The 26,681-nt window shown below is 42.7% G+C and overlaps 1 protein-coding gene across 1 annotated transcript in view; it reads right to left on the bottom strand.

Moving 5' to 3' along the window:
* The window catches only part of grid2ipa (glutamate receptor, ionotropic, delta 2 (Grid2) interacting protein, a), a 31,162-nt gene that overhangs the window by 2,538 nt on the left and 1,943 nt on the right, over nucleotides 1-26,681 (bottom strand). Inside the window, exons 2-22 of the mRNA XM_067571056.1 lie at nucleotides 25,497-25,750; nucleotides 25,078-25,410; nucleotides 24,802-24,956; nucleotides 15,457-15,732; nucleotides 14,343-14,428; nucleotides 12,960-13,029; nucleotides 10,082-10,378; nucleotides 9,597-9,748; nucleotides 9,176-9,337; nucleotides 8,559-8,665; nucleotides 8,280-8,427; nucleotides 6,772-7,103; nucleotides 3,674-6,118; nucleotides 3,473-3,560; nucleotides 2,822-2,911; nucleotides 2,344-2,540; nucleotides 2,062-2,217; nucleotides 1,577-1,663; nucleotides 1,365-1,494; nucleotides 299-417; nucleotides 15-179 (exon numbers count right to left, since the gene is read on the bottom strand). Coding sequence (XP_067427157.1) covers nucleotides 15-179; nucleotides 299-417; nucleotides 1,365-1,494; nucleotides 1,577-1,663; nucleotides 2,062-2,217; nucleotides 2,344-2,540; nucleotides 2,822-2,911; nucleotides 3,473-3,560; nucleotides 3,674-6,118; nucleotides 6,772-7,103; nucleotides 8,280-8,427; nucleotides 8,559-8,665; nucleotides 9,176-9,337; nucleotides 9,597-9,748; nucleotides 10,082-10,378; nucleotides 12,960-13,029; nucleotides 14,343-14,428; nucleotides 15,457-15,732; nucleotides 24,802-24,956; nucleotides 25,078-25,410; nucleotides 25,497-25,750 — 5,849 coding nt within the window. The remainder of the gene's footprint in view (nucleotides 1-14; nucleotides 180-298; nucleotides 418-1,364; nucleotides 1,495-1,576; nucleotides 1,664-2,061; nucleotides 2,218-2,343; nucleotides 2,541-2,821; nucleotides 2,912-3,472; nucleotides 3,561-3,673; nucleotides 6,119-6,771; nucleotides 7,104-8,279; nucleotides 8,428-8,558; nucleotides 8,666-9,175; nucleotides 9,338-9,596; nucleotides 9,749-10,081; nucleotides 10,379-12,959; nucleotides 13,030-14,342; nucleotides 14,429-15,456; nucleotides 15,733-24,801; nucleotides 24,957-25,077; nucleotides 25,411-25,496; nucleotides 25,751-26,681) is intronic.

Raw genomic sequence — 26,681 nt, forward strand, 5'->3', positions numbered from 1 at the left:
TCTTTCTTCCTCACCTCAAACTTGCTGATGAATTCAGAAAAGATACCAAAGAAGGCCTCAGTGTTGGCGTTTTTGCCATCCTCTCCAAAGTAGGAAGCAGTTTTGGAAAATTCTTCCATTGCTCTCTGTTGGAGGGACTCCAGAGACTGGACCGCTGGATGGCTGTTTTCCAGGTAGTTCTACATAAACTGTAGTTAAGGGAGACAAACGTTTCACATAGTACATCTCATCTACTACATCTACATCTTTCTATTTATTTCTCACTGGTCTGTTTCTCTGGCAAATTTGTGAAGGATACACTCATGACAACAGCAAAACGGTCCTCAGCAGTCGCAGGCATCTTCTGACAGGCTGAGCGAATGTCCTGGATGGTTGTATGGAGGTCATTCATATCTGATGTGATAGTCCTCTGGTTTACTGAAGACGTTTTTTGTGCAGTAACAAATATGAAAAATGACAATAATGAATACATCTTGAATTAATGTTCAGTATATTTTCAAATGTTACGTAATTAGGATAGAAAAAAAAGGTAACTGTAGTCTGTTACAGATAAAAAAAAAGACGTAGTCAGATTACCAGTACATTTAGTAAAAATTAGATTATGGGATTACAATTTTAAAATACATTAAAATACATTTTAAAATAAAGAACGATATACTGCCATGCACTGTAAAAGTCTCAAACATAAGCAGAGCAGGAACGAGAGGGCAAACTAAATAACTGATCCACGGTGCTGTGAGTAGAGGATGATACCATGAGGCATGCACAGGTGCACACACCGGGTGCACATACACACACTTCACACACAGTGAACTTATGTTGGGAGAGTAGGTGGGGACGGTCATTATGCACCGTGGCAGTCCCAAAGACTCGTACAAATAAGTTAAAAGAGAGCTTGAGTATATGACAGCTTGTAGTGCACATAACGGCTCTCCACTGAGATGATCGTGTGTGTTTAACATGCCCAGAGCTGACAGTGTGTCAATGGTCGTCGAGTACGTTCAATACTGAATGAGTTAGAGAAAACTCAGATGTATCATGCAGATAGAACTGAATAAAAGGACACAGTGAAGCCCATGATGCTGCTGCACATATGTCTGCCTCTGCCATTCCTCTGAGAAGAGCTATGGAGGAGGACAAAGCTCTCGTGGAGTGGGCACGAATACCCAGCGGGGAGTCTTCCCCCGCTGTGCCATACAGTATTCCTGTGTGATAGCTTCACACATCCAGTGGGCCAAGCGCTATTTCGTCAGAGGATTTCCCTGAGAAAGTTCTCTGTAATGCTCATCATGTGTTGTGCACTTTCATTGTAGGTCTATAGGCAATACATTTTTAAAGTAACCCTCCCAACCCTGTCAATTTACCTTTGGCTGCAAGAGGAACCATGGTTAGATCTTTGGAAAAATCCAACACTTCAGGAAAGTGATGGCATAATGACTTGACCAGAATATGCAGAAACGTTGACTTCCCATCCACTGTTTTAGTTGTGCTTAACTGCAGAGGACATAACAGGGGACATGATGAGCAATAAAACAGGTTGAAAAAAACAAGACATTTCTATTGGTGTGTGATGTACCTCTGTAAGGAAGTTGATCTTGAATCCTGTTGTCTTACTGGTTTTAGGCTGGCTGTTATTCAAGTAGTTCCCCATCGCTAACACAAACTAAAGAAAGACAACTCAGTAAGCGGAACTGAAGCTCTGTCAAATAACTAATCTTTAAACTTATCTTGATACAATTGCAACACATTCTTTGATCTCTTAAATGTATTAATTTTTTTTCCTAAAATTAAAGTCCTGTTTTACGACATTCAAAGTCAAAAATTAAGATAAACTGTATGTCTAGTTCCAGTTCTTTGAAAAAGAAAACATACTTTACTGTTCTTCCTATCTGATAACAAACACCATGTCCCACAGTGCAGTGGGAGGTGGTTTGTTGCTATGTGTCTTATCAGAATCTCACAGCTGTAAAAGCAGCATTTTTATGTCATTATCATAACAGCAGGGGTTTATTTATATAAAGATGATATTTTTTAATTTTAATGTACTTAGCTGTATTCTACCTCTAGTATCTTGGCCAGCTTCTTGCTTGTCTTCAGCTCTAAGGAGGCCTTGTATATACAGTCGTACGCTCCCCTCAGCTCCTCTGTCTTCTCCTGTAGAGAACACTTGAAGAGGAGGCTCTGCAGACGGACCTTGTACTCTGGTACCGATAACATCTTGTGGGAAACACAAACAAATCACGCAACAAAAAGAGAAGTGAGTGATGATGAAAATGCAGCAAATGTACAATGACACAACCTCAGGTAACCAACCCACTCATCCACACTCTGCCAGGACTGTACCTGCAACACAAACTGGTCTGGCTCGCTGAGTTTGCTCGGGTCCTGTCTGTACTCTTCATACTTTTTCACCTCCTCTGCATCAGGGGCATACAGCAGCAGCTGTTTGATGTGAGTCTGCTCCAGCCTATCGGTGGCCATGTTCATCAGCACCTGACGCAGCTCCCCAGGAGACAGCTTCAGGTGGGCTATCAGGATGGCTAGAGGTTAAAAAAAACAAAGGCCAGTAGGATTGAAATGATTAATTCTGAACCATAAAAGAGCCCATAAATCTGGGTTACTTAGAAAAAGGACGAAGCATTATCATCTTCACTTTCATTTTGACTTCTGAGCTACTATTGAATTTTTCAAAACAGCATAATAAAATAAAATGGTCAAAAGTTTGGACACACCTTCCCCTTCCCTTGAATGAGTGTCCAAATTTTTGACTGGTACTGCATATGACAACACATAATAAAATTTTAAGTAATTGTATACTAACAGGCATTGTAGGCCTTCTTATGGGACAGAATTTCAATCACATCTTTCTTCTTGAAAGTTTCTGGCTGTGGAGATGGCTCTGGAGCAGGCACTGAAAATGGGATCAGTGTTAGTACAAACTCAAATGTTAACCATGCACATGGTATACAGTATATAGATAAAGGAAGAGAAAGATAACATAAATTAAGACATTTTACATGACATTTTTGGCAAGGGTTTGTAAAGGGCGGACTACAAGGAGCACAACAACAGAATAGGTTTAGAACACACACTTACAGTCCACAAACGCAAGGGGAAAAATTAGATAAAGACTGGGAAAAATAATAATATAAGATGATTTTTTTAGATCAGTTACACATAGAATAGGGAACATGACTGGGGGTTTAAATAGATCCATTGACTAACCATCACAATCCGGGGATACAGAGATCAAAGCACCAGGATGATGATGTGCTAAGAAATAATGACGCATAATCAAATGTCAAATCGACCACCAGTTAAAGCACTAAAAATGATTTCTCCATGTCTCTATGTATGCATAAATGGGGCTAACTCACTGATTAATCCAGAATTCTTTACACATTGGCTGATGATCTTTAGCTGTGCTTAAATTTAAAGTAGTGCAGATATGCATACAGCCACTTGTACTCACGGGAGCTCTTCTGTGTCCCAAAGTGCAGCTCCAGATCCAGATACTTCACCATGTCATGCAGTTTTTCATAGTCAGAATTTGCTCCCAACTACCAAAGACATGCAAAAATCGTACATCAATAACATTTTCAACACTAAAATTTGTAGTTTTATAGATAATTTCCAATTTAGAATTTGAAATTCCAAACCTCACACAACTCACCTGTCCCCAGATGGTGCCCTCTGAGTTTTCCACCTGCTCCCAGCGCAACCTCTTCACACTCATGTGGTTGGAGTCCATCCTGGAGAGACTGGGCCTTGGCAGGGGTGGAGGGGAGCAAGGTGGGGGCAGGGGTGGAGGCGGAGGGGGCTCCACATGCTCTGAGGGGTCAGATAGAGAGTGGGGGAGGGACTGGGGCTGACTCGGTTTGTGGTGGGCCTGGGTTTGGGGCTGGTGTTGGGACTGCAGCAGGTGGTGGGAGGGTTGGGACTGTGGACGGGTGGCTTGGGTGGAGGATTGGACTTGGTGCTGGGATTGGTGGTGTTGGGGCAGGGGCTGGAACGTGGAGAGGGTGGGCTGGTGCGGCTGGAGGGGCTGAAAGGTAGAAAGAAGGGGCTGGGGTCTGTGGGGCTGCTGGGGAGGGTGGATGACTTGAATCTGGTGTTGGAAGTCCTGGGGTGGGGGCTGTGGAGTCATGTGGTGGATGTGGTGGATCTGAGGAGTGCTGGAGTGGTGGTGGGTCTGTTGGATTGAGTGGGGTCTTTGGGGAGAGGGTTTGGTGGGCTGGGGGTGATGGGTTTGGTGGATCTGCTGCTCTTGGTGTCTTCCCTGCGGTGACACTTGGGTTTGATGATGACCTTTCAGACTTCTGCGGCTCTGGTGTGAATGGCTCTCACGGTTTAGCTGAACTTGGAGGGGGGCAGGCTCTTGCTGGACTTGATGCAGAAGCTCTGTGGAGGAGTGATGGGGCTTCGGTTGGTGCATCTGATGAGCTTGATGGAGAAGCTCTGTCGAGGAGTGGTGGGCCTGGGGTTTGTGTATTTGATGGAGCAGCTCGGTGGACGAATGGTGGGCTTGTCCCCGATGCATCTGGTGAGCTTGATGGAGAAGTTCGGTCGAGGAGTGGTGAGGCTGCATTTGCTGCATCTGGTGTGCTTGGTGGAGGAGTTCAGATGAAGAATGATGGGCCTTGGATTTATGCATTTGGTGGAGCATTTCTGATGACGAGTAGTGGGCTTGTTGCATCTGTTGCAGCATCTCAGCAGATGAGTGGTGGGCTTGCGATTGTTGCAACTGGTGGAGCACCTCGGCAGAGGAATGGTGAGCTGGGGCTTGGTGCATCTGGTTAAGCATCTCCGCTGAAGAATGGTGGGGCTGGGTTCTTAGGCCCTGATGACTTTGGTAGATACCTTCAGCATACTGACCCTGCTGGCTGGGATGGACTGTTGGTTGGGGTGACGGCTGGTGTGGGGGTGGGGCTGAGCGAGACTGACGTCGGTGGTAATGACTGTGGTGGACCTGTTGCTGCTGTGCTTGGCGTATCATGTAGAGAGGATGGTTAACGTGTTGGTGGGTGGAGTCTGGTGAGGGGAGGGGGGGTAAGGACTGGTGCAGTTGTTGGAGAGGGAGTGGAGAGTGGGATTTCTGTTGTGTGGGCTGGGCAGGCATCGAGTGGTGGCTCTGGTAGATCAGTTGCATTTGTTGCTCCTCGAAGGCTTGGCGCTCTTCGTAAGCTTTTTGCTCCTCATAAGCTTTACGTTCCTCGTATGCTTTTTGCTCCTCATAAGCTTTACGTTCCTCATATGCTTTTTGCTCCTCATAAGCTTTACGTTCCTCGTATGCTTTTTGCTCCTGGTAGGCTTGAAGCTCCTCAAATGCTTTTTGCTCTTTGTAGGCTTGACGCTGTTCATACACTTTTTGTTCCTGGTAGGCTTGACGCTGTTCATATACTTGTCTTTCTTGGTAGACTTGTTGCTCTTGGTACATTTGTTGCTCCTCAAAAGTTTTTTGCTCCTCATACGCCTTCTGCTCCTCATAGGCTTGTCTCTCTTTGAAAATTTTCTCCTGGTAGGCCTGCTGCTCTTGGAACAGTTGTTGTTCTTCATAGGCTTTCTGCTCTTCATATGCTTGCCTCTCTTTATATGCTTGTTGTTCCTCGTAAGCTTGTCTTTCCTGGTAGACTTGTTGTTCTTGGAAGGCCTTTAGCTCTTGTATGGTAGCATGAACCTGTATGTCCTCTCTTGTGGGCATCATTTTATGTAGGGAGTGGCGTTTAGTTGGCAGATTACTGCGGGGTGGAGGTGGGGGAGGTGGGCCAGATTTCCGGCGGATGGGCACATATGCTCTCGGGGAGTGTTCAGGGGTGTAGTTAAGCTGTTGCTGCTGTTGCTGCTGAGGCTGAGTCTGAGCAGGTACAGGAGAGGGAGGAGGCGGATCATTGAACTGAACAGGTGGGGGTGGAGGAGGGGTCATGGGGGGCGGAGGGATGTGGTCAGAGGATGAGGAGTAGGTGAGGGAAGAGGCATTCTCCTCTCCACTGCTGCTCTGAACATCACTTGGGCTGCTGAGTTCTGGGGCCACAAATCCTCCATTTTCTTCTTCGTCCACCCCCAACTCTTCTTCATTGTCCTCATCCTCCTCATCTGGGAATCCCATCTGCACAACATCCTGGCATTAACACCAATTACACTTCATTAGCTCATCAATGTCAAAAAACCTTTGAAATTCTTTTGGTACAGTTGTCAAGCCGGACGAGTTGATCAAAAATTTGTTTACATTCTTTTAATTGGCTTTCTTCTCTGTAACACTAAACCAAACCTCAGACATTTCGGCTTAATAATCACTTGATTTGTACTGTTGGACTTGAATTTAATGTAAGTGTTTCTACAACATTACTTTCAACCATTTAAAGCTACAATTTAATGCATGATAAAGAGAAATTTTCCAAAAACTATAGTTGATCATTCAATTTATAAGCCTCTAGCATATTTGTACAAAAAATAATCTTTATTCACCAAACAGAATGACCTTAAAGTCCAATTTTATGCTTTATGGTCACAAATGGGTTAACAGACTGTTTGAAACTTAATTGTTCCACTGCTAGGGTGTCTATTTGATGCTGAGGACTAATATAATAATTTAAAATTAATGATTAACTTAAAATACACAAAAACCAATAACATCTGACTATATACAGTACAATATATGTGATAAACTGAATAAAGATTATTAGTAGTCAAATGATCAGCTAATTATTTTTTAATACAGACTTCATTACAAGGCTGTTTTTCCCAGGCCTGTGACCAGGAATGTGAATCTACCTCCTCGTAGTCATTTTCAGGTGTCAGGAAGTCATCAACGATGGCCACCCTCTGTCCCAGCTGCTCACTCAGTGCGTCCAGAAAACGATCTGTGTCTTCAGACCGAGGCGGTTTGGAGAAAGTGTATCGGCGCTTGCTGCTGCGGTGGGCGGGGGGACTCGATGGGTAGTCAGGGGGCTCCGGTGGTGAAGGTGGGGGGCTGTCCAGGCTAATGTAGGGGTTGGACTCCCCACTGGTCTGACTTGTCAGCCCTGATGAGTAGAACTGGGATGGAGGAGGGCTGGGAAGAGGCTCTGACCAGGATGCAGGAGGAGGGGGGGCTTTACGGCTACCTAAGATTAGGAAGAGACATACAAAGTTATTTAATGAAGGCTAAATCTCTGAAGCATCATGTTATGTGCGGTGCCTGATAGAAATGTCTTTCTGCTGACTTTCAGAGGTCTATGAATAAATAGAAGAAATACATAAAAAGGCTTCCTGTCAGTGACAGTGTGGTCAGTTCTTCTCACTCTGTGTTTGTATACTCATAAGTCCTATCCAGACTCAGTTTATCTTTTATAAATTGTTCAATATTGTTTTTTTTTTTTTTCAACAAAATCTTCATTAGACCACTTTAAATATCAACACACTTTCGCTTCTCGAGAATTTGTAGGAAATTCCCCGAGTCCCTCACCAACCCCATTCAATCTCAAGCAAACAATACCAATATTGCACTAGATTTCTTGTAGATGTTTTAAATAGCAGTTGTGGGCAATCAAGGAGACGTTTCCCTCTATGATAAAACATTTTGAAAAGTTCCACATTTGGAGAAAGGGCTGTGCACAAAAGCCAAGCTGAACATGTCTCCCAGAGGAACTAACCATACCAGAAAACAGATTTTTGACTGAAGGGAGTCTTTTACTGTGTGTTTTCTAGTTCCACTTCCACCATCACCATAGCCTCCTTATGAGAATAAGAGTTTCAAGACTACTGAAAGCCCACTTTGCATCTAATGTACCCGTAACCTGAGAGTCTGACCCTGCGTGATGCAGATTCAACCTATCCCTAATCTGGGGGGAGCAGGTCTGGAAGAGAAGTCATGGGTGAATCAGGTCAAAGATGGCAACTTATTCCCCATGTGTAATGTTAGCTCTGACTCTGTACTGCCTTCATGCACACAATTTAAAACTATTAAAAGACTAATTATTACAGCCTGACTGGAAAAATAATGAAAGCAGAGGGTTGTTTCTGTGCTTATTTAGGTACATTTGTGTGAAATCATAAAAATCTCTGTCAATGTAAAATTCAGGGATAGTCAGCAGAGTCAGAAATGGGTTGGCTACCTTGGGATTTATCATTGTTGCACTGCAGTACTAAAAATATTTTGTTATCCTCCCTCTCTCTCACCATTCCACTTGAAACACACACACTCACTCAAACACAATAAATAAGAAAGGTTGTTATTTTATGTTGTATATTAGTTCATTCCAGCTGCTACGGGTTTAGTATAAATGTATACTTTTGGCTACCTGTGTTAGCATGTATTGTAGGGGAAGCTGTGCCGGAAGGAGGTTCCAGATCCAGCAAACTCTCAGGGGCAGGAGGAGGGCGACTCTTCAGGGACTTGGACCTCTTGGCTGAGTACATGTTCTCCAGTTCAGCATACACTGCTGACAGCTTGTATGGTGGAAATGTACAGAGAGACCAAAGTAAGACTTCTTGCCCTAATTTCATAATAACTGCTGCAATTATTGGTGAATTCTACTGTGATATTGATTTTTTTCCTATGAAGATGGGCCGGTACATACATTGGTGAGGTTGTTGGGAGTCTCAGGAAGTGAGGTACCATCTCCTGACTGTCTTTCCCCTGGAGCCAACCTCATCCCTGTCTCCAGTACTGGCTCTGCACGGACGCCTATGATAATCCACGCATTAGAATAACTTAAATACAACACAATTGCACTCCAGAGGACTAAATGGGAGCCAGCTCTGGCTTATATATGGTTGTCAGATTTGGTTTTAGGCTGTGGGATGATTTGTGCTGAGGCTAGGGTGGTTAACGAAGGCTATCTTTGAACCAGTGACGTCAGAATCTGGCATTAGTCTGAAATCCAGTTGTACCAGATTTAGTCCAGGGTGGTGCTAAGCCTTTTGGTTGTATTGGATTATAATAAACTATTATTAAATAAATAAAATACGGTGAAATATACAGTATGAATTTATGTCAGCCACACTGGTCATGTAAAAAGAAGTCAAAAGCTGGAAACAAAAGAGCAAACAAAAATAATCTAACTGTGTTTATGACCACAATGAGGATTATGCTGAAGATAACAATACTGATGATGGTGATGAGAATATTAATGTCACTACTGCTACGGATAAAAACAGAAAGGATGATAAAAAATAATGAAGTCAGGTTCTGTACCCATGCCCAAGTGTGTGCCGATGACCAGGTCATCAGAGCTACGTCCCCTCACACTGCTCCTGTACGTGGTCCCTGTCACCCTCATGGAGCTGCTACGGCGATGGGGCTCAGGGACAACCTCAGGCTCTGGAGGAGGGGGAGGAGGTGGTGGTGGTGGTGGAACTGGAACAAACACACATAGTGGCAACGCACAGGAAGAGGCAGAGGTGTATGAAGGGCTGCAGCACCGGAGTTGATTGCACTTTACTGGACAGGGGAATTCATTCAAGATCCCCATGACGATACATTCTCATGACAGTTACTTTTATTCATGTGATACTTTTCCCAATCTCACACACAAACTCCTTTTCATTGATACACGTATAAACCCCAAAAGCCACATATGCCCAAAGAATTTAAAAGGACAAATGTGTGCACTCACCTGGTGCTTTGTATCCAAGGAAGCGCGAGATCTTGCTCTGGCAGTGCTCCTGCTCTTCATACGTCAGCAGCTGGTAGACAAATTGCCAGATCACCTGTTTGGCTGGGGTATCCAGCACCGGGAACACATCCACGATCAGAGTGTCAACATTCCTGTTGCCATGGAAACACAGGCAAGGTGACAGAGATCGCCTGGCTGTCTAATCAGAAGTCATGGGAATTAGTGGCTAACAGGGAAAGTTGAGCTCTGGGGTATTGCCAACTTTGTAGGTGACCAAATATAATATATATATACATTTAAAATTATCATAGGACACAGTTTTGTTATCCCCGTGCTCAACTGATCCATGTGGTTATTTGTGACACTTAACTGAACTATCTACAGAAAGAGTCAAATTTAATGAGTTATCACATAACACAATATGTTCATTAATTCTTTTCAATAGATTTTGTCCATTCATCTCTTCTTCTGTGCCTCCTGCTCACCTGTGCTGGAAGAAGTTCTCCAGAGCCTTGCAGATGGTATACCTCTCTTGGATAGTCAGCAGGTGCTCCAGCTGCTGTCCAAATGTACGGCCCTGCACCCTGATACTGGGAGGCAGAATCTCTGCCACCCACTGCAGGGAGCTGAGCATAGGAGAGCGGGCACGTTCTGTGGGAACGCCACCCCCTGTGAGGTCCTGCTCTGATAGGCTGAAAGTAGGCGGGCCGTCCTCCACTACCAGGGTGGGCATGGCACCACTGCCTTGGAGCATGGATACCACCTTCTCGTGGGAGGAGGTCCTACAGGCAGACACATGGTATGCATGAAGACATATGCCAACACACTGTATGATAGCCTTTTTACTGCATCTACCAGAGCTGGTTATTTTGTAGAAAAAACAACTGCATCCCTTAAATACATTTCTAATATGTATTAAGCATAATATATAAGCATATTAAGTGTCCCACCAGGGATAAAAACACACTAGACCACTGCTACACAATATTAGGATATATTGGATGCAGGATGCATATGGCTCTGTTCCCCGTGCAGCTTTAACACTCTCTGATCACTGTCTGGTTCATCTTCTTTCAGGAAGGCATCTGTCTGAAAGTCTGCATTGACCAGCTGGCCCTCTTCACACAGATTTTCAACAGATCACTGGAGCTGTGTAAAGTCCCCTCCTGCGTCAAACACTCCACTATTGTCCCGGTCCCCAAGAAATCCTCCATCACTGGACTGAATGACTACAGGCCTGTCACCCTGACATCTGTGGTCATGAAGTCCTTCGAGAGACTGGTGTTGACCCACCTGAAGGACATCACAGGCCCCCTGCTGGACCACCTGTAGTTTGCCTACCAGGCAAACAGGTCAGTGGATGATGCAATCATCATGGGACTGCACTACATCCTGCATCACCTCGACTCCCCAGGGAGGCATGCAAGGATCCTGTTTGTGGACTTCAGTTTGACATTTAACACCATCATTCCAGAAGTCATCCTCACCAAACTCACACAGCTCTCTGTGCCTGCCTCCACCTGTCAGTGGATTACAAACTTCCTGACAGACAGGGAGCAGCAGGTGAGGTTGTGAAAAATCACATCTAGCACCCAAACAGTCAGCATTGGTGCCCCTAAGGGATGTGTGCTCTCCCCACTGCTCTTCCCCCTCTACACCAACGACTGCGCCTCAGGAGACCCATCTGTTCAACTTTGCAGATGACACAACTGTCCGCAGCCAAATCTGAGTTGGAGAGGAATCTGCATACAGATGGGATGTCGAACAGTTGACCCTGTGGTGTGGTCAAAACAGCCTGGAGGTGAACACGTTCAAAATTGGAGATGACAGTGGACTTCAGGAGGGGTCCCCCATCACTGCCCTCCCTCACCATACTCAACCACACTGTGTTGGCTGTGGAATCCTTAAGGTTTCTGGGATCTACGATCTCCCAGGACCTGAAGTGGGAGTCCAACATCGACAAGGTCATCAAAAAGGCCCAGCAGAGGATGTACTTCCTGCACCAGCTCAGGAAATACAACCTGCCTCAGGATCTGCTGATCCAGTTCTACACTGCAGTCATCGAATCTGTTCTCTACACTTCCATCACTGTCTGGTTTGGATTGGCCACCAAACAGGACAGGAGCAGACTACAATGGACAGGTCTGCAGAAAAGCTTATCAGTGCTGACCTGCCCACCATCCAGGATCTGTACACCTCTAGTGTCAGGAAACAGGCAGGGAAAATCACTGCAGACCCCTCATACCCTACACATAACCTGTTCCACCAAAACCACCAGACACAAGAAAAATTTCTTCCCCCTCACCATCACGCTTATAAACAGTTTAAGAGAAATTCCATATTTTTCAACCTGGACCCTATTTTCCCATCTTTTTGAGTATAAGTTACTAATGGGAACAAACATCTTTGGAATTGTTCCAGTATTGAGCGAGCTTCAGCTAGGACACGGGCTGCAAAATATAATCCTTGGGGGCAATTGCGCCTGTCAAAGTACGTCTACTAAAAGTGCTTGTTTTTGCCACTGACAGGTTCAGGTTGTTATTATAAGTCAAAGAAAGTAAACACATGAACTAGTGCTCTTGCTCAATACTGGAATATGTTGGAATTTCCCTTTAATTCACTGTGGCACTGTGCAATAATCCTGGAACACTATAATACCCACTGTACCTACAAATTATATATATTGATTTTAGTCTAAAATACAAAATGTGCAATACATTTCACTTACTACTGTATATCTTAACAGGCTGTACATAACCACCTACTATACAGTATGTTTATAAAGTAACGTTTTTTTTTTCACTCTTTCTTTTGCACTCTTTACGTCTTTGCACTATTTGTATCCTGTTTACCATTTACAGTAACAGCGTCACCTGTATATAGTCATTCCTTGTATATATTTCTAAAGATTTTTGTGTTGTTATTCTGTGTAAGTACACCGAGAGCCACTAAACCGGAGTCAAATTCCTTTTATTTGTAAACATACTTGGCCAATAAAGATGATTCTGATGTATTAATTAGTCATTTCACTTTACTGCATAAAAAAGAAAACAATTTCTGCAGTAGTCATTACATTTACTACAGTGTAAACAACACTTTTATTAATTCTTTGGAGAACATCCATATCAATGTTTTTCTTTAAACTTGAGCTATTTTCAAGAAAGTTGTTTTTCTATCAAAACAATCTGAAATAAGATTTTCCCAACCAGGTGTGTGAGCTCAACAAACAATGAAACATCATCAGCATTACCATATTTATGTTTACTTGCATTTTTAACCGTTTCTTACTAATTCCATTTGCTTTGAAACAACATGGCAAAGCTTAAGTACAAATATACACAGACTTTGTAAAGTTAATTCAACCTCATGTCCAGTCCATTAAGAAACAGGATGCGGTCTCCTGGTTTTAGACCTGCCTTGTCTGCTGGGCTTCCTGTAGAACAAAGAGAATCAGAGAAAAAAGGTGTCTAATTTGACCATTTCCTTATTAAAGGAACAGCACAGCGGTGGAGTTTGATCAGCCATAACATTAAAACCTAATATTGTGTAGGTTCCCCTTGTGCCACCAAAACAGGTGTGACCTGTTGATGCATGGACTCCAAAAGACCTCTGAAGGTGTCCTCTGGTATCTGTCTCCAAAACGTTAGCAGCAGATCCTTTAAGTCCTGTAAGTTGCGAGGTGGGGCCTCCATGGATCTGACTTGTTTTTCCAACACATCCCACAGATGCTTGATCGGACTGAGTTCTGGGGAACTTGGAGACCAAGGCAACACTTGAACTCTTTTTCATGTCCCTCAAACCATTCCTGAACAATGTTTGCAGTGTAACAGGCTGCATTATCCTGCTGAAGGAGGCCACTGCCATCAGGGAATAGCGTTGCCATGAAGGGGTCGTTGGTCTGCAGCAATGTTTAGGTAGGTGGTACATGGTGGTCAAAATAACATCAACATGAATGCCAGGACCCAAGGTTTCCCAGAAGAATATTGCTCAGAGCATAACACTGCCTCCACTGGCTTGCCCTCTTCCCATAGTGCATCCTGGTGCCATCTCTTCCCCAGGTAAACAATTCAAACACCTGGCTGTTCACATGATGTAAAAGAAAATGTGATTCATCAGACCAGGCCACCTTCTTCTATTACTCCATGGTCCAGTCCTGAGGCTCACATGCTCATTGTAGGCACTTTCCGTGGTGGACAGTGGTCAGCATGGGCACTCTGACTGGTCTGCGGCTACGCAGCCCCATACGCATCAAGCTGCAATGCACTGTATGTTCTGACACCTGTCTATCATGCCCAATTTTTTCAGCAATTTGTGCCACAGTAGCTCCTCTGAGGGATTGGACCAGATGGGCTAGGTACTGGGTAGGTACTGACCACTGCATACCAGGAAGACCTGAAAAGACCTGACATTTTGGAGATGCTCTGACCCAGACATCTAGCCATCACAATTTGGCCCTTGTCAAAGTTGCTCAGATCCTTACGCTTGCCCATTTTTCCTGCCTCCAACACATCAACTTCAAGAACTGACTGTTCACTTGCTGCCTAATAGATCCCACCCCTTCACCGGTGCCATTTTAACGAGATAATCATTATTCACTTCACCTGTCAGTGGTTTTAATGTTTTGGCTGATCAGTACATATACACACACACACACACACACACATATATACACATATATATATATATATATATATATATATATATATATATATATATAACACAAGTGTGCACTCATTTTAAACTCACCTGGGATGACAGAGTCAATCCACACTGGAGCATGGCCTCTAAGAGTGAAGCCAAAGCTCATGTTGCCCTTGCACACTCTCACTGTCCTAAAGAGAGGGATTGAGCATTTATTAATGGCTGGTTTGAGGCCCTCTGAAGTAAAAGTAGTTTTATGAAAAGCAGGTGTTCAAAAATATGTATTTTATGTATTATAAATGTATTTCAAGTGATCGCTTAATTTACATTTAATGATTGAGATTATGTTTATAATGCATGGATTACCATAGACACCCTATTAGATTTAATAAACAGGTCACTGTCCACACAAAGTTTACTTTGTGTATTTCATTGCACAGTTTTGTGGCTGAAATGTATTCAAAAAGTCCCCTGCAATTAAACTGAAAAGCCCCTCTGCCCATCCAGAAGCAACTTGAGTCAAACTGTGGTCCTTCTATAGATTTCCATATTCAGCAGACTACTTTGAATTCACATCCTGCTTGAAAAGCCCCACTTAAATAGGGACAGTATATCCCCAGGGAGCTGCATAACATCCTCATAAGACACAGCCATAGAGGACATAAGCAGTTTTTTGGGGCACTTTCTTCCTAAAATTTCAAGTTTTACAATCATGGCATTTCTTGTTTTAAATATTTAAAAAGAGAACAAACTGCCATCAGTTCATAAAGACATGACAGGAAACAACACAGGGGAGACGAGCAGGAGGACAGGCATGACAGTCTAAACAGGTTGATGTTCCCACTGGCTTCACCACTGACAGGTCTATTTTCCACATAAACTCCTATACATCTTAATTCACCTAAATTCCATGCATTGCTTACACAGGAGGACCTGTCACAGCAGTTATCATGTTTCTGCTGGAGTGTTTTTTTTAAATGTGATCAGACAGGGGGGTGGAGAGGGGGTGTTATTTAAGGAAAAATGGAAAAATGCTTTTCTTTGAAATCTAAAAATGACATGAAATGCGAAATAAGAAAATCTGTCATTCCTGCTGATGAAAGGCAAAATAACACAGGAAATGAGAAGACAGGATGAGCAGAGAAAATATTGCCCAATCAAAATCTGTGATACCATTTATCACTGGTTAAAGGCTGGATCATTGACACTTCATACAGACCTGCAGTTGGTTGTGGAGCCACTGGAGTGGCCAGCGATCAGTGAGGTGGTCTTGCGCATGCCGCGGGTGGGTGGGGCCACGCCTTCTTCCGCGTGGGTGCGTGGAACTGAGCTGGCGCGGGTGGAGACCAGAAGTCGTTCTGGGTGATCCTCACTCCGGCTGCGGCGAAGGCGGTTACGGCTAGGGTCACTAAAGCTACGCCCCTTGATGCGGCTCATCAGGCTCTGGGAAACCACCTCGTCAAAGCGCTCCCGGTGCTTCTTGGGGATGAAGATCCTGGCAAACATTATGGAATCGGAGACAAATTCAGCTTTAACTAGAAAAGCTCTGGATGAAAGCAGAGGTGGAGAGGCAAAGTAGGCATCCAGTTCAGCTTCTCTTGTGTGCTGTCAATGAAAAGACCATTTCTACTTTTGCACAAAAGAGCAACATCACAAATACAGACATGCTTTGCTGTGAATGTTCTAAAGCTTAACACAAAGTCTCAAATCAGAACAAGATGTGAAGCATCTCAGCCAAAATCTCCCCCCAAATCCAAAATGTTTTATCCTGATCTCTCAAAGCATCCATTGTCCAGAGTATCCAAAAAAAAAAAAAATGTAGAGGGATTCTTCTTCTGAATATGTATTGTTCCAGCAGCAGAATCCACTTAATTGGTTCAAAAATAGTTCAGTCCATATCGTCTCATGGGAGGGGAGAGGCAGGTAGAAGGGATTGGTCCAACATTAGTATGTGTGTGTGTATTTTTCAGAGTGTATGCATGTGTGTGAGCAAGAGAGAGAGAGAAGTACACGAGTAAAGCTTTTGTCTTTTTTGTGTGCTGCTGTCACATTGACAGCTGCAGGTACGAGTGCTCAGTATCAGTGACAGCTCACAGCTAATATGCGAAAAGGAAGAACCACCAAAGCCACCTCTGGGAGAAAACGCTCCACTCCCCCCACTAGTGTTATTTCCCCCTCCCATAATCAACTTCTATTGCCTTTTTCTTCTTAAAGGAAAAAACACGCCCTTAGACACTCTAAGATATCAGTTTGTGATATTTAGTGCATTCCAGTGATGGTGGAATACTGTACATGTAGATGAAAATATAGTCAATAAAATGAAGATTGAAATAAGTAGTGTTAGTTAATAATGTTTGTTGGTGTAAATAACAGAATTCTCCCTTTAAGACTGTTCATAATCAGCACCAGATAGAAAAGAAAAAAGCCTCTTCTCTTTGTTTCCCAGGACAAACACTGAAACCTGACAAAAACCACAGATGTTTTAGACTGCTGAATATGTCTTCTCCCTTGTAGCTGTGCTGTCTGCTGCATATGGTTTATATTTCACCAATTATCTGTAAGAACAAGAAAAACAGGCAACAAAACAACAGAAATGACCCAGAAATGCAAGAAACACTGCCAATAAATTATTTTTCCTTTAAATCTAGGACGCTTTCTCCTCGTTTCTCTCTCTTTTATCTGTGGTTCTTTAAAGACATGCACATACATACAGAAGCAAATCCATCTCACACACCTAATTTGTCTCTTTTCTCTTTTGCATATCTACCACCGCATCCCTCCTACAAAATGATTCTGCTTCAATCCTCAACACAAACCTCCCTCTCTCTTTTTGAATCCTGTCTTCATTATGAATCTCCTAGGTGGTTTCACTGTGCAGAGGAGAGAAGAGTGCTTTGGGTTTTTCAGAGTGCACCAGTTCCGATGAGCATACAGATATACAGCACAACTCCTTAATCAAACGCCACTGTTGAGAATGCTTGAGAAGGCTCAGCGGTGCAGTTTGGTTTTCAAAGCTGTCCCAGTCCCTTTGCTGGTACATTTGAGAGCACTGTTAGGGAGGCAAGGATTAGATATTCCGTATTCGGTATATTCAATATTCCATTCAGTAGTTTCATAAAAACGTACAGTGAGTTTTGGATTTGAATTAAGAGCGACATGCAAATGTTGAGCTGCCTCCACACCATATTTTAAAAATCCAAAGTTGAAGGAAGCTTAGAAATTTATCTGCACTGGAGATTTCTTCCCAGACAAGATTATGACTCACTAAAGTTCACAGGCATTTGCAAGCACACAGACACTAAAAGAAAGCATAAGCTATCCCAGACACTCCCTTATACTGAGCCAATAAAAACTGAGACCATATCACAACCCAATCTATTTGACATAGTCTCATAATTAAAAGTCAACAAGAAATGTTGAGCTCCTCTGTACCCTAACCCTAACCCTTTTCTTCTATACATCAAGTCATAGACTCTAGATAAATATTGCACATTAACACACAGCTAACATGTTAACACCTAGTGTGCTTTATATGTTCATCATACATAAATATAATGGAGTCAAAACAGTTACCATGTCATTCAAAACAAATCAGGCTTTTATGAAAAAAAAACCTGGTCGGCTACCCTGTGGAATCGTACCACAACCCACAATCACATAATGGGATCCCTGAGCTGATTGCTGATCCACTGTACGTGTGTGTGCTAACCCATCTGTGGAAGCACTGCCTGTGTCATAAGCCAACAACAACAACAGGCTGTGTCTAAAATAATGTTAAATCAATTTCAGCATTAAAAAGGTTCTAACTAAGCCACATTTAATGAAGCAAAATGTGAACGCATAAAGATAGAAGTACTGTTTACATAACTGTAGACCTTTTTCCAATCCCCGCTTTCTTAGACAGATAATAGAATAAGTTCTTTATTGTCAACCCTGTAATCATCTTACTGCCTTAGACTGCGTTTCTCTCGTAGTATGTTACATTGTTTCAACAACTACAGTGCATTTGTCAAAAACATTTAACTCATCATATGGCGTTCCACAGGGATCAATCGTAGGTCCTCTTTTATTTCACATCTATGTTAAACTCAGACCCATCAAACAGAAACACTTCATTATCATAATATACAATCATATATCTCTCTCTCAGTATATTGTGGACATACACAAGTACATGTGCCTTTTATTTTAACTGCTAAATGAAGCAACAAAGGTTATGAATTTGGTGCCAGAGTGAAAAATGATGGCTAATCTTAATTCATTATCTCTTAAAACTATACTAGTAGTAGTAGAAGTATGGGAGTTCCTCCTTTGCTAGAGCTGCAGAGATTGCTTTAACTAGACTTGAGTTCAATCCAATCAATGTAAATCCATGTGTGTTTAAGGGAATAGGTGCATGTGCATCTGTGTAAAGCTGAAACAATTGATCAATTCATTGACTAGTCAATCGACATAAAATTAACAAGCAACTATGCTGATAATAGATAAATCACGTAAATCATTTTTCAACTAATCAGACAAAACAAGCGATTTAAAGACGAAAACTTGGACTTCATTATTGCAGTTATAATTGGCATTTTTCAGTATTTTCTGATATTTTATAGACCAAAAAATTAATCAAGAAAATAATCAGAAGATAAATCAATAATGGAGATAGTTGTTAGCTGTAGACCTACATTTGTGTTTGGAGAACAAATCAATACAACCCGGGTACTATGGTACCAAGGGAAGTAGTGTATGTAGGTGACAGTGATTAAGTGCATAGTGTATTCATGCAGCAAGAAGTCAACGCTTCCCCCGAGGGTTCTGATATACTTGTGTGCGACAACAGGCTGCTCTGTACTGCTATCTTGAGGGTCAGTTTTGTATAGCAAGAGGTAAACTGAAGTGATTCTAGCAAGAGAAATATCATGACAACATAAAATAAGAGGAAAAAAAAGATCCACAGTCAGTAAACCTACACCACAGAAACCAGAGTGAGCAACAGAGAAATAAAAGGGACAGAAGTTGGTAAAAGACAGACTGACAGGCAGGCAAACAGCTGAAAGTGGATAAATAATATGAAAAATGGCAGAGAAAGTTGCAGACATAGATAGAAAGACTTATGCATTGAAAAATGACATAACCAGAGACAAGAAAGTGGAGAACTAGAGCTCTTTCTAGGCCAGGGTCATATAACTATTGGGAATGTAGTGCGGTAGTCTGTGCTTACAGGCTATGTAGGCCACAGAACTTTCCCAAACAACACTCATACATCACCATGGTCACTCAGACAATCGACAGATAGGGAAAACTAAACAGAACAAGGCCATTCGTTGTGTTTTTATAACAGTCTCTTGCTCTATTTCGTTCAATCAACTATTGATTTTCCATCTTTTCCACTGCTCTCTACCATCTTCACACCACTGCCCTATTCTGATCTCAATCAAAGAAAATTTCACTTGTCAAATTTTGTAACCTGGCCAAAACAAGTGAGCTGGAACTTCATAGTTCCCTCCATTGAAGTTGGATGTAGGCCTTGGGATGCCCTCAATTAGAAGGAGGGCGAGAGGAGTCTATAATTAGGTCTGGAGGAGGGGTGGATCAAGGACACAGCGCACAGAGGGATGAATGACAACTGCAATCAGCTGGGAAACTCATTGCAAGAACCATTATTATCAGACCCACTTCTGATCAGCCAGTTTGACAGCTGGGCCAAGTATGAATTTGCAAACACAAAAAAATAGCTTGAGACACATCAGTCAGAGAGAAGACAGAAAACAAAATGAAGAAAAACTCATTAGCAGCTGTTCGAAATGTCAAACTCTGAGTTTTGCTATAATCAAGAAGTTTGCTCATCATGTTTCAGATGCTGGAGTCAAATTTAGGGACAGAACACATTTTCATATTTTTATACAGTATGCTGACAGAAAGTGTAAAATAATCATCAATACACACCTCAATAACTAACACACAGAAAAAAGTTGCACAACAATACTTCAGCAACTTCACATGCAAGTCAGCACAAATAACACAAAGCACAGCGAACACTGCTGAGATCAAAGGAAAAGTGCCATACCGAAAGTGTCTGGAAAGGCTCCTATCCCTTCCCATGGCTCTTCGGGGGCTTTGAGGAAGTGCCTGAGCTCAGTTAAGCAATTCAAATACCTCCTCTCTATCTCGGTGAGTCTCCATCTAGTGTGAACAAGCAACTCTCCCGGACAAAGGGGAAAGAAGAGAAAGATGAGAAGTAGGAAGGTGTCCTGGATCTCAAAAGCGCTTGCTGCAGGCTCGGGAAGCAGCCAGATGAAGAAAGAGGGAGAATGAAAGAGAGGGAGGGAGCAAACTAGAAGAGTGGCTGTGGTTTACATCCCTCCACACCTCCAAAACATCCTCAGGCAACATCATTAGCTGTTCTCCAACTTCATCTTTGGGGCCACACTCTTCTCTTGTCCCCATCTTGTATCCCTATCTTCCTCAGGTTGCCAAAGAAGTCAGGGTCAAGGTCACCACAAGGTAGTCTTGTCGGTCATGGTTAAAGGATAATCCTTGTCGAGTCGTTCATCATTTGGCAGCAAGAGGTAGTGAGTGACAAATCTTCTCTTCCCTCAGTGGAGGAGGAAGGAAAGAATGCGATGAACAGAGGAGTAAGTGAGGAGGGAGAGAGGAGAGAAGTGGAGAAGAGAGGAGAGTCCCGGTGGAATTTCATAGGCAGGTCAGTACAATGACTGTGTGCAATAATGTGTATAAGTGAATATACAGACACTTTGACAGTCATATCTGTGCGACATGTGCTCGTGTTTCAACAACTTGACAATCAATCACTCGTTTCTCAAAGACAGAAACACTCTGGTATTCACACACTAAAGAAATGAAAAGAAATTGCGCTACATCCTTAATCTTGGGTTGAGAACACATCAGTCTAATTAATTTGCAGCTTTGAAGTCTATGTACAGATACATTATCAGACAAAGGCTGACAGTTCACAATAATTACATTTAATTACCATAACTCTACAAAACTAAATGAACAAAAGAGCTAATAGGTGTTTCAAGCTTTTCTCTAATGACACTCCAGATATACAATCTTTTGCATAACTTTCAAGTGTTTCAAGCACTCCCTAACCCCTGGGTTTTAGAGTCATTTAAGAATCGACACTGGCGAGTGCGTCAGAAACCTAAGAGAGAATTTATTAAAAGAAGTAGGCTGCTTAAAAATAGAACACATCCTGTGGGAAGGAGAGGCAAATCGGAGAGGGGACAGAGGCAGACTGAGCCGAGCGTGGCCCAGCTGGTCAAGTTTTACACGGCACCCAGAAGAAATAACTTCGCACACTGTTAAGCACACCTCACATCCTCTGACACAAGACCTCTAATTATCGCACTGTGGTAGGGTTTGTGGAGAGTATGAGTGTGCATGTGTTTGTGTGCGCGTGAGTGACTGGCAGAGGAAGTGACAGTGGTTGAGGTGGAGGGAGAGACTGACAGATTGGCAGGCTGAAACTGTGGGAGGAGACAGCAAGTGAATAAAAGAGGTAGATCCAGTGTCAGCGGCAGACACATTGATTCTCCACACCACAACTGATGAGAGTGGCACCCAGATCATGACCAGGCACATCAGATAAGATCTCTCATATCATATTTTGTGGTCTGGTTTGTTATTCTTAGTCAGTGGCTGGTATTCCTGCTGTGTGGTTCAATGCACAACTGTGATTAGGAGCTTTAGAGCAACCAAACTAAATAGAGAAAATAGACAATCAATATCGACATATTCAGAATATGTCTCACTCTGTATCTTAAAGGACCAGTGTGTAGGATTTAGTAGCATCTAGTGGTGAGGTTGTTGATTGCAACTAACTGAATATCCCTCCCCCTCACCCCCTTCCCTCCGCCAAACTTGCAAAAAAACGCAAAAAGAAAAAATATGCCACCAAATTCTACACACTGGACCTTTAACTTCAACAAAACAAAAGAGTCTTCAGCCTTGCTAGCAGCTCCTTGAGGCTGTACTGTTAATGCTAGCAGGAGAGGAAAAGACAGGGGATCACCAAAGTTTTTAAGATTCATCATCTGGGAAACACAGAATTTCTTGGCAATTCATCCAATAATTGTTGAGATCTTTTAATGTGGATCAAATTGGTGGACTAATCAACCAACTGACAGACCAATATTGCCATCCCTACTAAAGCCACCCTGCTAGCATGGCTAAAAATCTCAAGAGCCACCTATAAACCATGATTGTCACAAAATATCATCAGCAACAAATTTCCCTAAGAGACTACTTCCACATTACATATTTTCACCAGCAGCCATTTACACCATACCACCCTGAGGCATAGCTCATGAACAATCTGGAAGCAATACACCCTCAGGCTCCTACTACAAAAACATGATCACCGGATACTGCTGAAAACATCAAAAACTATTCCAAATGTGGAATATACATAATATTTTTAGCCCTTTCTTCAGAATGAAAACCCAACAATATGTTGTAAGATTTGCACAGCCTAATTGGCATAAAGGAAGATGGTGCACAAAACAGCGCTGATAATGACAATAACACAATGACACAGCAGAGAGAAGAGGGACAACTTTGCATATCAAAGTCTCTTGAGGTCACAGTGCACCTGAACAAAACAAACCCGGATGGAATTATGGGTAACGACAGCTAACTGAAGTTAGATTTTATCTAAAGACAGATTCAGACTCTTATTGGGGGAGTTACTGAACGCCTAAAGGTGAGGAAAACAGTTCTCAGTCCTCTATGGATACAGTTAATGCATAATTAAAGTGCAAAACAAACATTACAAAGCATTTTTACAGGCAGCTTTCTAAGAAAGGAAATGTGCAATCAAAGCTGTGTTATAGACAGCTGTGTCAGAGGAAATTGAGATGGCTGGACAACAGCTTTGTTTTTTAGCTGGAGAGAGAAAGTATTACTCACCAAAAATGAGTCAATGGAAAAATGCTAATTAATTATAACAAGACTGTTACTATAAAAAGCTTCAGCTGTACTGTATCTTACTTCATCTATGTAAGACAGACACCAGTGAACGCTTTGACACCAAACTTGATGACCAGTCACATCCTACAAATGTCTGCAAATGTGCAATGACAAATTGTTTTTTCAGTACTCACCTGAGGCAGCAGCTCATAATTTCTCCCAGCATAGAGCTTCAAAGCAAGGACCCTGTGTATGTGTGAGAGAGTAAGTGCTGTGTGCATGTTTCTTTGTTTTCGCATGTGTGCATATTTCAACCACCAGCAGTAAACTGGCTGTAGCAGCTACGAGCTGTATGAAGAGGAGGGAATAAAGAGGACCCAGTGATGTGATCCACCAAAAAAAAAAAAAAAAAAAATTGGTGCGTATATCAAAGAGTGCATCACAGCTGACAGAGAGAAATGGGAAAGAAAGAAACCAACAGAGAGAAAGTCAGACTGAGAGGAAAAGACAGAGGGGATAAGTGACGAAAAAAAATGCAAGTGTGTGCAGCGGTATTGTGTTTTTGGTTTTGATTTTCCGATCAATGCTGAGGAGGAAGAAATGCAATATTCAGCAGTGAATTTCTACTATACTCTTGTGTGCTGTACTTCTGATTGGATGAACAGAACAAAGTGACAGATCGTCTTAAGGGCAGCAGTAAGTGCTTGACATCACATCAAAGTCATTCATATGTGCTCTTGATGTACATCTCTCCCACCTTTTAGAGTAAAGTGCCAAAAAGTGGATTTACTAAAATATTGATTTAATAGGGTAATTAAGGAATTTGTGGTCCCCTCACTGCACTCCTATTGTTGTGTAAGGTTGTGATATACAGTGAACTCTACAGCTGACACTATAGACTATAACACTCCCTGGTGCAACTTTACAAGCATTCTCAGGAACAGAGATTATGAGAAAAGATATGGAAGTGTGCAACAAAACCAAGAATTGCAAGGATTTTGGTGAGTTTAGTTAGTTAAATATAAATATCTCCAATCAGTTGAAGTTTTTCTGTGAGTCAAAAAATGTTATTTGTTTGGATAAGCTGTAATGTGTAGTTGAGCTGTTTTGTTAATGTTTTACCATTATGTGTTAGTGTTAGTGATTCCACCACTTACGTAACATCCCACAACCAAAACAAATCTGCAGACATAATTGGAGCAGTTTCAGCTGTTTGGTCATCAGTCAGCAACTTCCCTTACAAACAAACATCTCAGTTACTCCCCAACACTGCCTGAAGGGACTTTAATGCAACTCTAAATTCACAAGCACATATACCTTTGAGAGTTTGGACTGGAAACAGCACTACTAGCTAAAACATGAATGCACTGTCCTGATTACATCACTGGCAGCGACAGATATTACAACCAAGTGTAATACTGCCACTGTAACAGAACTCATTTATTTTTATCCGTGTATGGCAAAAGTTTGTTTCAGTGCAGAAAAATCATTTTAAGAAATTCCCTTGTATGTGTCAAGGCGTCTTTCATCAGCACGTAGGGAGTGCAAAAAGACTCTCAAAGACACACACTCAACATTGACATGGGAGTGTTTAACTTATAAATCTGTCTCTGAATATGTATCTTAGCAACTAATTGGGTACCTGACGCTGTCAATTAGCTGTTGATGTTCCTCTGTGATCAGGATGTCAGGCAGGGCCTCAGCCAGACTCTCCACATCCCTCTCAGCAGCATACTGCTTCAGCACCTCAAACAGCTGTTCCTTCACATCTGGCTCCTCTCCGAGAACTTCCTCCACCTGATGGATAAATGCATGCACAGACATGGCTTAATATAACCAAATTAATTAAGAGATTATATGTACATTAAACATTACTTTGATGAACAAACATCTTCATCTATTCGACACATACACCCACCTTCTTATTGAACTCCATGGCCTTGTGGGCGCGACTCTCCCTCACACTATCACCACTCTGTGACAGCACTCTCATGCTGCTGCTCAGCCGCTTGGGCCGCCGGGCCATACTGAGCACGCCCAGACGCAGAGGGCGACCCTGGGCTGCTTTGATCATGGCCGCTGCTGTTTCGTGATGCTTCACCGGGATGCCGTTGACCTCCATGACATAGTCCCCAGCCTTGAGGCCAGTGCGACCAGCCGGACCGTTGGGCATGCAGTCCTCCACCATGAGAGGGCTGTCTCCCACTATGGTGAAGCCAAAACGGCCATCTGGGCCAGGAGTGATGTCAAGCTGAAGAAGGGGAAAAGTGTGTTAATTGCCAACTCTATGCTGTTAATGTTATGTATCTACTGTAGGTTCGTTAGGTGTCCGCTGACCTGTTCGATCCGTGACACCACTCCAATGCTGGGTGGCACCGTCTTGAGGGTCTGAGCCAGGGCGATGAGTGCCGGAGTGCTGAGGTTGGTCACGTCCTGGCCCTCGATGTCCACCACTTGGTCCCCTGGCTGCAGACCTGCCAGGTAGGCGCTACTGCCCTCCACCACGGACAGGATGTAGCTGGGCCCAGTGCCCCCCAGTCGGAAGCCAAAAGCCTCAGGCCAGTTCTGATTGGTGGCTGGCAGGCCGAGGTCTGGAGGATGGACAGAAGATGAATCTTGGAAAATGTAGAGAGGTTCAAACCAAATCTGCATGTTTTTTTGGAAGGCATGAGTTTGGTCTATAGGTTTACACACTGTTCTCCACAAGGATGTGAAATCTGCACCTTCAGTTTTACTGCTTGTAGGATATGTATGTCATGTCAGCCTGTAGGAACATTTATGATCTGGTGCATGCTGCTCATACAGACGAGCAGGTTGTGAGCTGTGAAATGGAGGTCAAATTGTCCGTTGGTTTAAATAGGGCACCTTAGTGATGGAACTGCCTCGTTGTTGCGGCAGGGACACTGGTCCATTTAATGAAGCCATAAATATATATAGACAGAACTCATGTCAAATTGCATTTTTACATTAACAGATGTGTTTTTTTCTGTAAGCTGATTGACAGTTTGAGGAAATAGAGTGAAGGAGGTTATTTCTGACTGCTGGTATCTAGCCCACGTTGAACTGCTGGCCTTCCCCTGGTCACTGGCCTCATTCTTCTGCTGCACAAAGTCTCCCAACAGGCTCACTCGATTTCATGTCCTCTCATTTACAGCCAATTTGATATGTCAAAGATATATGTAGGACATTATATGGATTGGTAAATCCACTCTGTGATGTTCTCACCCCAAACCCCTTTCTTATTCTGGATCATAAACTGAAAATAAACATCTTTGAGTACTTGCACTTGCCCTTAGCATTGTATATTTTAGTTTTATTATCCAATCTCTTTGCCCTGTCCTCCTGTCCTTTGTACATTTCACATTTGTGTTACAAGGATACTTGCATATGACAGTATTAAAAACTACACTGAATCTAGTTCGTATTTAGGTTGGAATTCCGTGTCAGTAATTTGAAAAACATGTTTGCCTCAAGTCAAAGCAGCCTTGCTACTCTCATCGACAATGATCTTAATCAAGTCTT

The sequence above is a fragment of the Thunnus thynnus genome, chromosome 17, assembly GCF_963924715.1.
Source record: "Thunnus thynnus chromosome 17, fThuThy2.1, whole genome shotgun sequence".
Taxonomy (NCBI): Eukaryota; Metazoa; Chordata; class Actinopteri; order Scombriformes; family Scombridae; genus Thunnus; species Thunnus thynnus.